Genomic DNA, 13,837 nt, shown 5'->3' with positions numbered 1-13,837 from the left:
TCACCAGTGACTGTATGCAGCTGATCCCAGCTTGTACTGGGCACTGTGTGGGCTTATCTGGTTTCTTTATGACACATGCAGACAGATGTTCTGGATAAACACGTCATTTTAGATGAGCTAACCAGATCAAGCACTGCAGAGGATGATACAGAAGTTCCACTCTGAGGCAGGCTGTGAGCGAAAACCACAACATTCCTGTTTCATTCAGACAATTTAGCATGAAGCGCGTTAAAAAGCAATCTCACCATGTCGAGGCACGTATGAGCGGGTGTCGACACGTGCGCTGAATCATTCAGCATGCCGTTTTGTTTGGGAACAAAACCGGTTTTGATGCCCTGAAGGAGTTCAGCTCGCCGGACGCAATCAGCAGCGAAGGATTCCTCCTTTTTCCAGGGATTCCTCAGAAATGATACAGCAGAGTTTCTCAAGACGCCGAGAGCCGTGCCAACAGGTGTACTGATAAACTTTAAGTACATTTGTTTATGGATCATAGTCGGTCTTGTCACGCTGCAGCCCAGTGATTAAAGAGGTGAGTGTGTGTCTGTGTGTGTGACAGCAACAGCTAAACATAGACATGAATCACAAACGGCTCACACAGGCAACGCGTGACCCAACAGCACTGGCTAAATGATTGTTTTTAAGTAAATCAGATGGTTTTCTTCTCAACGTTCTTAAAGACATTTAAGTAAACATAGGTCACCATGGCAACAGATCATCTCAGATGAGGATGATCCTGGAAAAGGATATAGAAATGAAACTACAAGAAGCTGTTATGCAGCATGCTGTACGTGGAAAAGGACATTTCTCCAGTTAAACGGCCCCGTTGAGGTGGAACCATCATGAGACGGAGACAAACTGGGAGAGAAGAACCCTCAGGAGGAAGATGTGTCCTCCCTAAAAACCGGTTGAGACTGTCAACAACCTGAAATCTGCATCTCGTTAAGCTTTCCTGAGTCTGGATCAGATCTGACAGGATGTGTTGTCCTGTGAAATGATGTGGAGATTAAACGCTGTTTCATGCAGCTTTACCTCCAACACGCCTGCAGGAACGCCCCCAGAAAGCTGAACTCACTTACCGACAGGAGTTTTGCGCTCTCCTGGCCGCGAGCCATGATTGGCTCCGGTCAGAGGTCACAAACATCCCAGTCCTTGTTCTCCACTGTGGAAAATGATTTGTGCTTGTTGTGAAGTTATGACAGAAGCCAGAACAGGAACGGTTGTTCAGAGCCACCTTGATGAAATGCTCCTCTGCCGTAGAGTCGTCTATAAGAGTCATTGCAGCAGCGATGGTCGTCAGAGCAGCAGCTGTTCAGCGTTGATTAAACTCTGACTCATTCCAGAGAACGAACCTTTTCCAGACAGCAACAGCACTTTGGAGGTTTATGTGTCTCTGGGTGCATTTGCTTTAATCGCAAGGAGAAGGTCAGAGAAGCCTGTCCGGAGGCTTCAGAGCTGAGATTCCCGGAACAGCCTCTTCCTCTCCTCCTCCTCCTCCTCCTATTCCTCTTCCTCCTGCTCCAGCTTCTCCACTGCAGTCAGTGTTGTGTTTCTCTGTATGTTGTGTCCTTGGATAGTTTTCAACGTAAATGCCAGCAAAAAGCACAATGGAGGTTCTGTGGTGATTGAAGTGGTCCTTTTTTCTCATTAAAGTGCTTATGTAAGATAGAAGAAAGAATCTTTTGAATAGCAAAGGCTCAAGTAAACAAGGAAATGCATCCCTGCTTTATTTAAAACTCTGCAATCTGGCATGAAACGCGCTGATACGTGCCGTTAGAGCTGAGCCGAGTCCTCCTCATATGAAGCTTTCAGGACATGTCAGACAGCAGGCTGTCAGGAGTTCTACACCCTCGCAAACCTTTTCATGCATTCCACGGCTAAATCAAACCATCTCTGCGAGTAAGAGTTGAACAGGCATTGGAGAAAAGCCTGATGGGCTCCCCGTGGTGAAATCCAGCGGGTCTAATCCTCACAGCTGACATCTCTGCCAAACTGCTGCCTGCTCTGGCTGATTGGTATGCAGGCCGCACTTTTAAACCGTCCAGACTCAGAAAACACCTCACAGAAACCTCCTGACAGGATTCGTCTCCGTTAGTCGTCTAATCTTGATGTTTGTTTGGTTTCTTCTCTGCAGAAACTTCAGTCATGTGGCGATGCGGTGCAGCTCGGTGCTTTGCCTCCGCAGAGAAGAGCCAAGTCTCTGGACCGCAGGACGTCCGACACGGTCATGACGGTGAGCACAAAGAACAAAAAACTATCCGTTAATCTCAGCTCATCTCTTAATCAGTCCAGATGTTAAAGGTCTTATTCCGAAACAGAAACTATTTAATCTGTAGAAAAGCAGGAAAACTTAACATTTAACACAATCACTCCTCTGAGGAAACTATTCCCAGCTGTTTTCATCCTCTTCACAGCCGGATTTATTAAACTTCAAGAAAGGCTGGATGATCAAACTGGATGAAAACGATCAGGTAAGATAAAAGTTACGGTTTGAGTCGTGATGAATCTTTCAGAGTTTCCATACAAATCAGTACGTCTGATGTGCTTTGCTTCCATCTAGTGGAAGAAATATTGGTTTGTTCTCTCGGCTGACAGTCTGAGATACTACAAAGACGGCATCGCTGAAGAGGTATGCTCGTTTTGTTTCCATAACGTAAAAAAGCAGGAAATGTTCCAGCGTGTCTTCTCTGTTTCCTCCGTAAGACCTCAGATCTCGACGGAGAAATCGACCTGGCAAAGTGTTACAACGTGTCCAATTACGACGTGCCGAGGAACTACGGCTTCCAGATCCACGTAAGTCTGCGCACCAGCAGTTTGGACACGGTCGCACTTTAAATCATAATCACAATGCTGAAATGTGGCAGACCCCAGAAGGCGTCTTCACGCTGTCGGCCATGACGGCAGGAATCCGTAAAAACTGGATCCAGGCGCTGATGAAGAACGTGCGTCCGGTCAGCGCCCCTGACGTTGCCAGGTAAGATGTTTATCTCATCAGGATTTTCATTGCTTTTAGTTTTGTGCCTTAAACGCTTATTTAAATGTCTTATATGGAACGGAACGATGACGAGGAACGATGACGAGACCGTTTATGCGGAAAGAAACTTATTTAACAGAATTAAATTTAATTAGAAGTAAATAAAATCTGCTTTTCTAACCTCTAAAATGTTCTCAGTTTACCTGGCCACCACGTTTCCTGCAGCCCGCCTGAGGTCCTCCCCAGACCAGATGTGACGCAGGACTCTGCTTCATCTGACGTTGCCACGGAGACAGACCCCCATCTCCACACCAGTGTGATGGAAAGACGTAAAAAAGGTCGGTACAAAACCATCGACTGGAGCGAGTTCGGGCCTCGGAGTAAGTCGACGGCCGATGCAGAACCTCGGGAAAGCAAACCGCTGTGCTCGCTGGAGCCGAGTGATCAGGACGGACAGAGGAGGCGCGAGGAGAGGAGGCGCAAGTATGAGAACATGCTGGGCATCTCTCTGATCTCTGGAGACAAGGGAGAGGACATGACGGACAGCCGCGTGCGAGCGTTGAGTCTGAAGCCACAGCAAAAGGCGGAGGAGACGATGGAGGAGATCTGGAGGCAGGTGGAGAAGGCGGCGTTCAGAGCGGAGAAGATGCTGCCGCTCTTCACCGAGAGCAGAAACTCTGAGGAGGTGGAGGAGCTGCTGCAGAGCTACAGGCAGCAGGTGACAGATGAAGCTTTACTTTCTTCCTTCCTTCTGGTCCAGCAGCTTCGCTTCCCTCAAACTTTTCTCTGCTTTTACTTCCATGTTTATGAGATGAGATACTTTGGTTTATTATTCTGACTCGACATCAGAGCCTCGTTTTCTTTGTCTTATTGGAGGTTGAAGACCTGAAGGTCCAGCTGGCCGAGTCAGAGCGTCACCGAGTCAAACTGGAGGCTCAGCTGAGCGCAGATGGACTCTGTCAGCAGCAGGTCTGAACACGTATTTATACTTTAATCAATTTGTCTTTACGAGACAGTGACAGTTAGAGAAGGAACTGATAAAGATTAAGGCGAAATGCAGGTGAATCTATAAATCAGTCAATCACTTTATTTCTGCAGCACATTTAAACATTTTCATAGTGCTGCACACAAGATTGACAGAGGAAGAGAATGTTATACTTTTGCTTCCTTGCGATGTCAGTGTGTTATAAATTAGAAAAACTAATTTACAGACTTTTTTGATCTCAAAAAGAAAAACAAGTGTTCTTTAGTGTATAAACTGATGAATTGAGGTACGTAAAAACCAAAACATTTCTAGCCAGTGTTTAAGTTTCATTTTTAACTTTTACTGACAATAATAAATAAATTTTATACATATACATATATATATATATATATATATATATATATATATATATATATATATATATATATTCTTTCTGACTGGTTTTGATGGCACACTGACATTCATTTAATTTTCGAGCTGATGTTACCTCGCAGCATCCTGAAACTGAGAAACCAGACTTTGTTAAAGCCTGGAGCAGCACGTTACAGCTTCATTTTGCTTTACGGCTCTGTGTCGGGACATCATCAGAGGAGAAACAGAAGAAGAGAAACAGACAGAGCAAGAGCTAAGACAAGAGTCAACATCAGACTGACTTTTGCTGGTTAGAGAGAGCTCAGAGAAGAGACAGGATGAAGACACATCCTGAATTAATTTTTTTTGTTGTAAAAGTTAAAAATGAAACTCAAACACTGGCTAGAAATGTTTTGGTGTTTATGTACCTCAGCTCATCAGTTTATACATTAAAGAACACTTGTTTTTCTTTTTGAGATAAAAAAAAAAGTCTGTAAATTAGTTTTTTTTTCACATTTATCACACACACACTGACATCACTGTCCTTTTTCGTCTGAAAGAAAACATGTTGAGGAAGCGAAATAAGTTCAGATATAAAATTCTATTCCATTACTTGACGCGTTTCACCATAAGATGCTGAAAAAGTTCATTTTTCTGTTCATCCGTGCGAAACATAAACAACATTGTGTTTTCCTCTCCAGTTGGACGCTCCGCTTTGTTCAGAAGCAGATTTCTGCTCAGTAGACGTGATTGAAAAGGATTCGTACGAAATGACTTCTGAGTGCCGTTGGACGCAGCTCCGCCTCCAGGCATCTTCATCAGCTCCACCTCCAGCCAGCATCTGGATGCACGATGCACCGAGTCCTTTACAACAACTGGAGGATTTTCCTCCTGAGACGGAAGCTGCACTTTTACCCCCGCCTGCATCGGACGGCCGACATGACCTTTGTCAGACTGACGGCACGGCGTCCCACCACTGGAACCAGCCGTTCCCCACCGCAGAAACAAGAAACAACGGTGACTTTGCGGTTTTAAAGGCAGCATGGAGAGACGACGATGCTCCAGACCAGACGGTGCTGAAGAGACTCTCCGACGAGGTGGAGCTGCTCTCCGACCAGAACGAAGCTCTCAACCAGCGCAACCAGGAGATGCTGAACCAGCTGACAGAGGCCGACCGTGAGATAGAGAGGCTGAAAGCGGAGCTCAGCAGGAGGTACGCCCAGGAAGATCTGGGAAAGATGAGGCTGGAAGATCTGCAGAAGGAGCTGAGCTCCAGGACCGAGGAGCTCCAGCAGGCCCAGACGCTGATCAGCTCTCTGACGGGAAGCCTGAGCGAGGCGGAGGCGGAGCTGCAGCTCAACAGTCTGGCAGAAACCCAAGCAATAAACCATGACCAAAACAAAGCCACGGCCGGGATAGCAGAAGGATACCTGCTTCGGTGTTTTGAGACAACTGAGGCCACGCTGATGGAGCTGGAGAGGCAGCTGCGTCAGTCAGAGCTGACCTGCCGAGAGCTCCAGCATCAGAACGAAGAGCTGAAGGAAGCGGGAGAGTGTTACTCTGGAAGAGCTGCAGAACAGCTGGAGAAGGAGCCACTGGGAGAAGGAGAAGGGAACTGGAGTGTCTCTGGGGAAGAAAAGATCCAGAAAGTCATAGAAGGAATGCTCCAGAGGCTGGGAGCTTTGGAGAAACTGCTGGACATCATCAGCGGGTCGAGTTTTATCGAAGAAACGGAGGAAGAGGAACTGAAGGAGGATCTGTCTGAAATGAACCCTGCGGAGGTGGCGCTCAGGGAGATGATGGAGCGGATCAAGCTGGAGAAACAGATGCTGCTCGCCGGTCATGATCTGCTTCTGCACACAGACGAGGCGAGGGACGGCGCAGCAGGCATGCAGGACTCAGACTGCATGTGGGACGGCGTGGAAGCAGCAGAAACAGAAGCGATGTCTGAAAACAGCCAGTTGGGACGGGATGAACAGCAGGTGGAGCGTCTGAAAGCTGGCACGCAGGCCAAGATGTCTTTGCTGAAGCAGATCTCCATCAGTGCCTCCACGCTCCACCAACTGCAGCCCACTGCAGACACGCTGCATGACTTTCACCTCTCAGACCCTCGATCTGCGTCCCTCGTCTTCTCTGCAGCTACGGAAACGCTCTGCCGCCGCCATGCAAGCAGGACTCGCTGCACACGCCAGACAGAGCTCTGCCAAAGCTGCAGCGGCCTGGCGGAGCAGAACACGGAGCTCAAAGCAAGACTGTCGAACCTGGAGGAGAAACGGGCAAAGTCGCCGGCTGCCACGACGAACACAAGCTGTCAGACAGACGAGAGTTTCCATCAGAGCGCAGGAGGAAACCCTGCAGACGTGGCTGAAGACAAACACAACGGGATGGAAAGGCCTCGTTTGAGCTTGCAGAGGATGGAAAGCGACGAGGAAGATCCAGATGTGGTGGCAGAGCAACTTTTAGAGTTGAGAGGGAAAGTGAAGGAGCTGGAGGAGCAAGTGGATGAGCTGTCTGTCCAAGCGGAGCGGATGAACCAGGAGTTTCACCTGCAGAGGAATTCAGAGAAGGAGCAGCATGAGAAGGAGATGGAGAGGCTGAAGGTAGGTGAAGATGATGATGATGATGAGTCCTGAAGCATCAAATGCAAACACTAAGTTTAAGGAGGGACCTCCGTTCAGGATGTAATGGTGTTATTGTCTGATGGAAAAACCTGAAATGTGTGCAAGTGGTTCATATAATATATCTGTTTATCAAGCCTTGAATCTGGCCTGGCTCAGGTCTTTGTAGACGTCACCATGACAACAGTTAGTCTGGATTTCTCTCCCACTGGTTTCAGGAAACGCCTGATTCTCTGTTAGAAGAATCTGGTACAGGAAGTTTTACTGGAAGTTAGCTGAAAGAAAACAACAGAGGGAACACTGACTCTGTAGGATAAATCATTTAAATAAATAACAATTATATATTTTGGAGGGTTTTGGTTTTGTTTTTTTTTTGGGTTTTTTTTTTTTACTGTTTGAGTTTTAGATGTAAAATTGTGTCAAAACAATTAAGATTTATAAACTACAGTTTATGATAAAAGATTAAAACATAAGGAAGTGTTTCTCCATATCCAAACAAGCTGTATTTAGGGAAAAAAAGGCAATAATATGAGAAATATTTCTGTACAAGTAGCACCATGCAGCGGTGCAGCCACCCAGCTCACACAGCTAAGTAAAACATTTCTCCCGGCCATCCAGGGAATCGTAGCAGGACTCTGTCCTAACAAAATGAAAGAATAAACTCCAAATTTCCACAAATTTATTGGAGAAACCACTAAATGATGACTAATTTTATCCAATTTATAAGATAAAGATCCTCTCTAATGCAGACAATGTGACAGGATGAAGCTGCTGACTGCATGTCTGCATGAGGTTCAGCTCTCTCTCAGCACCTCGGACAGGATTCAATCATCTCTGACCTGTGGATAATCAGGGTTACATTCAGGCAGATCCAGAACAAATGCACGAGGTTTGCAGGAGACGTCTGATGTCTGTCAAGCTGCAGACATCAGCCGTGTGTCTGACCCAGCCGAGGCGAAGTGGGACTAACACCGCGCACCACTTCACTCCGGATAACAGCATTTATTAGCATTTTGGAAGCTAAACGTTAAAATATTTAGATAAAAAACAGTCTGTCAGGGTAACAGAAGTAGAAAAATGTCCTTATCTGCAGCTTCAAATTGTGGACAAAAGCATTGTGGGTAAAATCCTCCGACATGCAGCCAATGCTGAGCAAAACTCTGCTGTTTAGGTTTGTTTATTTCTCTTTAAATGGGTGAAAACATAAAGACAAAGCAGGACTTTTTCTTTCTGCAGAAGGTTTTTTATCTGATAAAAAGATCAACTTTAACCATTCACATTGTTTCCCATTATAATCTGAGACAATCATCATCATCATCATCGTCGTCTTCATCATGCGCTGCTCCATGTACAGTAATGTAAAGCTCAGACCTGGTCAGTGAGCATCTCCTGTGCTTTCAGGCCACATATGAGTGTGGACTCGTCTCCATGAAAGAGTGTCACCTGAAGGAGATGGAGGAGCATCAGCATCTCCACCAGGAGGAGCTGGAACACCTGCTGGTGGAGAGAGACAGGCTGCTGGAGGAGGAGACTGTCGCCACGGTGACCGGTGAGAAGAGATGGGAAACCGATCTAAGCAGCAAAATACTCAACAGGCTTCTTACAAGATTTAGTCTTCTTCCTCCTCTGCTTCTTTTTCCTCCTCTTCTTCTGCTTCCTCCTCTTCTGCTTCCTCTTCTGCTTCTTTTTCCTCCTCTTCTTCTGCTTCCTCCTCTTCTGCTTCTTCCTCCTCTTATTCTGCTTCTTCCTCCTCTTATTCTGCTTCTTCTTCCTCCTCTTCTGCTTCTGCTGCTTCTTCCTCCTCTCCTTCGCAGCTATCGAAGCCATCAGGAGGACGCACCAAGAGGAGCTGCAGAGGGAGGTCCAGAGGAGGCGTCAGCCTGAGAGCAGCCATGGAAACACACAGCTGGAGGACATTTACAGGCAGCACAGGTACAGAAGCAAAATGCAGCTGAAAAGTTTCACAGAGAGCGCTTTCAGGCAGACCTGGTCTAAATTTTTTGAGTCATTTGAGCATCTAAACATCTTCAGGAAGTCTCAAGTCCACAGACACTCCATCATCATCATCAGATGGTTTCAGATGGTTTTCTGTTTTTATCTGACATCTGTACTTGTTCAAACTTGTGCAGATTGAGTCAGAAACACACCATCTGTTTCCTTTTCTGTCCCGGGACATCTGTTTCAGTCAGATTACTGAGTTTAATATCATCAAGCTGAAATCGTTGCATCGCTGCTTGTTGTCCGTGGATACCAGCGTGATGTCACTTCCCTCCTGCATGGTGGACGGTTTCTCATTTATCATATTCCCATCAAGAAAAGGAGATTTTTCTCCTGCGGACAGTTAAAGCTGTTTGGGTTTAATCTCTTGACGCGACGTGCGACGTAGCTGAAGATGTGTGTGTGTGTGTTTGCAGGGAGGAGCTGGAATCCTCCCAGCGGGAGCTCCATGTTTTGTCCCAGCAGTTTGCTCTGAAGTGTCTGGAAAACAGACATCTGGTCCAGGCTCTGGACGCTGAGAGGAAGGCTTTGTGTCAGTGTCAGCTGGAGAACCAGGACCTGAGGACCAGCAACCAGGTGGTACACACACACACACACACACTTTGACAAAAGTGAAAATCACCTGTTTTGTCAATAACATGCTATGTATCGATTTATTGGAGGACGATTAAATGTTTGCCAAAACGTCAAACTGAGTCAGGATCCAATTTCGATTAGATTCACTTTGATCTCACCGATCGATATGAAACGATATCACAGGTAACTGAATACACTTATTTTTATTCTTATCAATATCACAAAAAGCCAATAGATTATCATTTAATATCTTTATTCCTGAAATTAATTCATTTAAATGAAACAAAATCTGTTCTTATAACCAAGACGGACTGCTGGTGAGAGGAAACCGGCGTGTCTGGAGAGCTTAAAATAATGCTATTTTCATAATAAAACTGTGTTTGTTTGATAAATGGTTGTTGTATCGATTTTGAAACGATATTTGCATTTTGGATTAGTCATTGGCTCATTGACATGATTGATATATTGATTCAACTAAACTTTATTTAAAAAGCCCTTTAAAACAACCAGATTCAAAACAAGGTGCTGTACACAATCGGCCAAAATAAAAACAGAATAAAACACTTCAAATGCAAATAAATAACACAATAAAACAACAGGTCATATGAGAAATACGGAATTAAAACAATCAAACAAACTGAAGAAATAGGAAGTATTGATGTAGATTAATGTATCGTTACCCCCCCCATACACTTCAGTCCTCAGTCATCAGTTTGATTTACTTTCCCTCCTGAGTCGTTACAGACAAAAATGTCCTTTTCAGAAAATATAAAAACTTTACCTTTTTCTTTTTTACAGTCAAAAGGTTCAACATCGTAATTAATCAATATTCTGTATTTTGGGATGAATAGATTTAACCCCAATAGTAGGTAAGAAATATGAATCTGTTGTTTGTTTTTGAGCAGTTTTTATCAGTGGACATTTTAGTCCTTGATGACAAAATAAATAATAAACAAAAACTAATGATGCATCAAAACTAATACTTGGGTTCATTTTTGACCAATCAATAAAGGATTTTAAGAAAATCCCAGATGCAGTTATGTTTAATTAAAAATATTTACATTTTCTTTAATAACCACAACAGTGAAATCAAACAAGCGCTTCGGTGTTGAAAGGGTTAAAATCCTTAAAATGTTTGGATGTTTTGTTGTTTTGACTTTTTGCTAAAGTTCTTTTAGATATTTAGCAATTATTTTTTGTAGCAATTATTTTGGAAGTGGACGTTTTTGTCCTGAATGCCTCAGGAAGGTAATGTGGACAGTGCTGTTAGTCGATTAGAAAAATAAAAAGTTGAACTTCTCAAGGGAGACTTTCTTCCAAAAATGGTGCCAGATGCACTAAATCTGCTGAAATGCTTCCAGATGAAGAGGAACATTTTCTCCACAGTGATGCAGAGCAGTTAGGTCATCATTTATCGGGATATTAAAAGAAATCAGATTGCTCTTGAATAAATTCACTATTTTTCCTGATATTTCCTGCTTTCATTTCCAAACTGGCTAGCACTAGAAAATCTAGTCTTATCAGGATTTCTCCTTGGATTATTGAGGTAATTCTCTGTGGATCAGGCATCAAGGACGTAAAATCACTTCCACACACACAGATTCAGAAGGCCAGGCTGGGTTTTAGGCTTGTTTTGCATCTACAGAAGAAAGTTAATCAAATTTCAGCCCAGAATCTAAAACCAGACTGAAGAGATCGGGTTCATGTATTTGGAAATGGGACCTGAGAGTTCAAACGGAAATGAACTAAGAGTAGAAATATGTTTGTACCTCAGCTGGTTCATGAAGTGTAGTTTATTATACAGCGATGAAGGTTAAAGATAATCATCCTGATTGTTGTTGTTAATTTGTCCAGGAGCTGAGTGGTCACCTGGCTGCAGAGATCACCAGACTGTGTTCGCTGCCGCTCAGTCAGAAGGCGGATGTGTACGAGATGGAGGCGAGTTTCTCTTCTGCTGCATTTTATTTTCCACCTTCTTCATGTTTATTCCATTTACAGGAGTTAGAAACAGTCAGTTGTTTCTGCATCTCCACCACAGAAATGTTTCCCCAGAGGAATTTATTTAAACACTGCTTTAAAACAAATCATGTTCAGTCAACATCTGACTTGTTGTCATCTCAGATCACGCTGCGAGTGAAGGAGTCTGAGGTCCAGAGTCTGAAGCAGAAGATTAAGTCTCTGAAGGATGAGCTTCAGTCGGCTCTAAAGGTGAGCAGCCTGCGAACGGCTCGGCAGCTGCTGCATGATAATGGTGACCTAACACCTGAATCCTTTATCGCTGCAGGACAAGAGAGATGCAGCGAAGGAATACAAGGACGTGTTCGCTGAGCTGAGGATGTTCAGAGCGAAAGCAGAGCAAGAGGCCGACGAGCTGAGAGAGAACCTGAGGCTGGCTCATCAGGCTCTGGTCCAAACGTCTCCCTGAGCTTCAGCCGGAGTATTCATCAGTGTTATTTCAATCCAGTAAACGGAGAAACACGTCTGTCTCCTAAAATAAAGATAAAATACAATAATATAATTTCACATATTGTTATAAGTTGTTTTAAAAAAGGTTTTAGATGTTTTTTCTTTTTGTGATGTCTGTATGAATGTTTTCTAAGGATTTACACAATTTAAATTAAACTTGTTTACTTGTTAACTTATTTTGATACTGATTTTATTAAATTAAACTTGTTCAAAAAGGCACCTGTATTCATTTTCTCTGAAGCAGCAGCAAGCAGCTTCATGTTTAATATTTTGTCCTTAAATTATTTTTACAACCAGTATTTTTAGTCACCTTACACCAGGGATGCCCAAGTCCGGTCCTGGAGATCTACCATCCTGCTGTTTTTAGAAGCAACCCTTCTCCAACACACCTGAATCAAATAAGTGTCTCGTTAGCAGGCCTCTGCAGAGCTGAATGACATGCAGAAGAGGAGTTCAGCTATTTGACTCAGCTGTGCTGGACAGGGGTTGCATCTAAACACAGCAGGATGGTAGATCTCCAGGACCGGACTTGGGCAACCCTGCCTTACACGCTGTTTTGAATTTTATTCTAAATTTAAAAATTTTCATTATTAACACTAAAGTAACACGTTGTAGATCTGAACGAATTAAATATTTTTATGAAATACTTTGTTCTTTCCATAGTTGCATGTGCTGACAACAAAATCACACAAAAATGATCAATAAATCAAACTTATCAACCCATGGAGGTCTGGATTTGGAGTTATACTCTAAGTGAAAGTGGAAAAACACACTACAGGCCGATCCAACTTTGATGTAGTGTCCTTTAAACAAGTCAAGATGAGGCTCAGTAGTGTGTGTGGCCTTAACGTGCCTGTATGACCTCCCTACAGCGCCTGGGCATGCTCCTGATGAGGCAGCGGATGTTCTGAGGGATCTCCTCCCAGACCTGGACTACAGCATCCACCAACTCCTGGACAGTCTGTGGTGCAACTTGGCGTTGGTGGATGGAGCGAGACATGATGTCCCAGATGTGCTCAGTTGGATTCAGGTCTGGGGAACGGGCGGGCCAGTCCATAACATCAATGCCTTTGTGTTGCAGGAACTGCTGACACACTCCAGGCACATGAGGTCTGGCATTGTCTTGCATTAGGAGGAACACAGGGCCAACCGCACCAGCATATGGTCTCACAAGGGGTCTGAGGATCTCATCTTGCTACCTAATGGAAGTCAGGCTCCTGGTAGTGCCTCCATGCTCTGGACACTACGCTGACAGACACAGCAAACCTTCTTACCACAGCTCGCATTGATGTGCCATCCTGGATGAGCTGCACTACCTGAGCCACTTGTTCAATTCAATTCAACTTTATTTATATAGCGTCAAATCACGGCAATGCCATCTCAAGACGCTTTACAGACAGAGGGGAAAACATAATGAAGGCCAATTCATAACAGCCTATATAAGGAAACCAACAGATTGAGTTGAGTCCAACTCAATCTCCCATCCTGAGCAAGCACACTGGCAACAGTGGGAAGGAAAAAACTCCCTTTTAACAGGAAGGAAACCTCCGGCAGAACCCGGCTCAGGACAGGCAGCCATCTGCCTCTGCTGTGTGGGGGGGAAGAGGACAGAAAGACAACAGACAACAGGAACTGCTACTCCCGGCCAGGGAGACCTGCTGAGACAGGAGACATACATGTTAATGATGCAACACTGTTATGGGGGGGTAAAAGAAAGAGATAAAGAGAAAAAGAAAGAAGCTCAGTGTATCAGGAAATGTCCCTCAGCAGTCTAAACCTATAGCAGCATAACTAAGGGATGCTAACCATCCCTAGCTATAGGACTTATCAAAAAGATAAGTCTTCAGCCTAGTCTTAAAGGTGGGGAGGGTG

The 13,837-nt window shown here is 44.4% G+C and overlaps 1 protein-coding gene across 1 annotated transcript in view; it reads left to right on the top strand.

Moving 5' to 3' along the window:
• Positions 1–11,636, top strand: part of LOC306765653 (uncharacterized protein) — a gene marked incomplete at its 3' end in the record, with an annotated part of 29,683 nt that extends 18,047 nt beyond the window's left edge. Inside the window, exons 9-21 of the mRNA XM_079253137.1 lie at positions 2,132–2,230; positions 2,412–2,468; positions 2,558–2,626; positions 2,701–2,790; positions 2,862–2,971; positions 3,170–3,689; positions 3,848–3,940; positions 5,009–6,907; positions 8,327–8,474; positions 8,740–8,857; positions 9,340–9,499; positions 11,354–11,499; positions 11,621–11,636. Coding sequence (XP_079109263.1) covers positions 2,132–2,230; positions 2,412–2,468; positions 2,558–2,626; positions 2,701–2,790; positions 2,862–2,971; positions 3,170–3,689; positions 3,848–3,940; positions 5,009–6,907; positions 8,327–8,474; positions 8,740–8,857; positions 9,340–9,499; positions 11,354–11,499; positions 11,621–11,636 — 3,525 coding nt within the window. The remainder of the gene's footprint in view (positions 1–2,131; positions 2,231–2,411; positions 2,469–2,557; positions 2,627–2,700; positions 2,791–2,861; positions 2,972–3,169; positions 3,690–3,847; positions 3,941–5,008; positions 6,908–8,326; positions 8,475–8,739; positions 8,858–9,339; positions 9,500–11,353; positions 11,500–11,620) is intronic.
• Positions 11,637–13,837: the final 2,201 nt, after the last annotated feature.

The sequence above is a fragment of the Telmatherina bonti genome (genome assembly GCF_933228915.1).
Source record: "Telmatherina bonti genome assembly, chromosome: 14".
Lineage (NCBI taxonomy): Eukaryota > Metazoa > Chordata > Actinopteri > Atheriniformes > Telmatherinidae > Telmatherina > Telmatherina bonti.
This window is presented reverse-complemented; position numbering and strand designations above follow the sequence as displayed.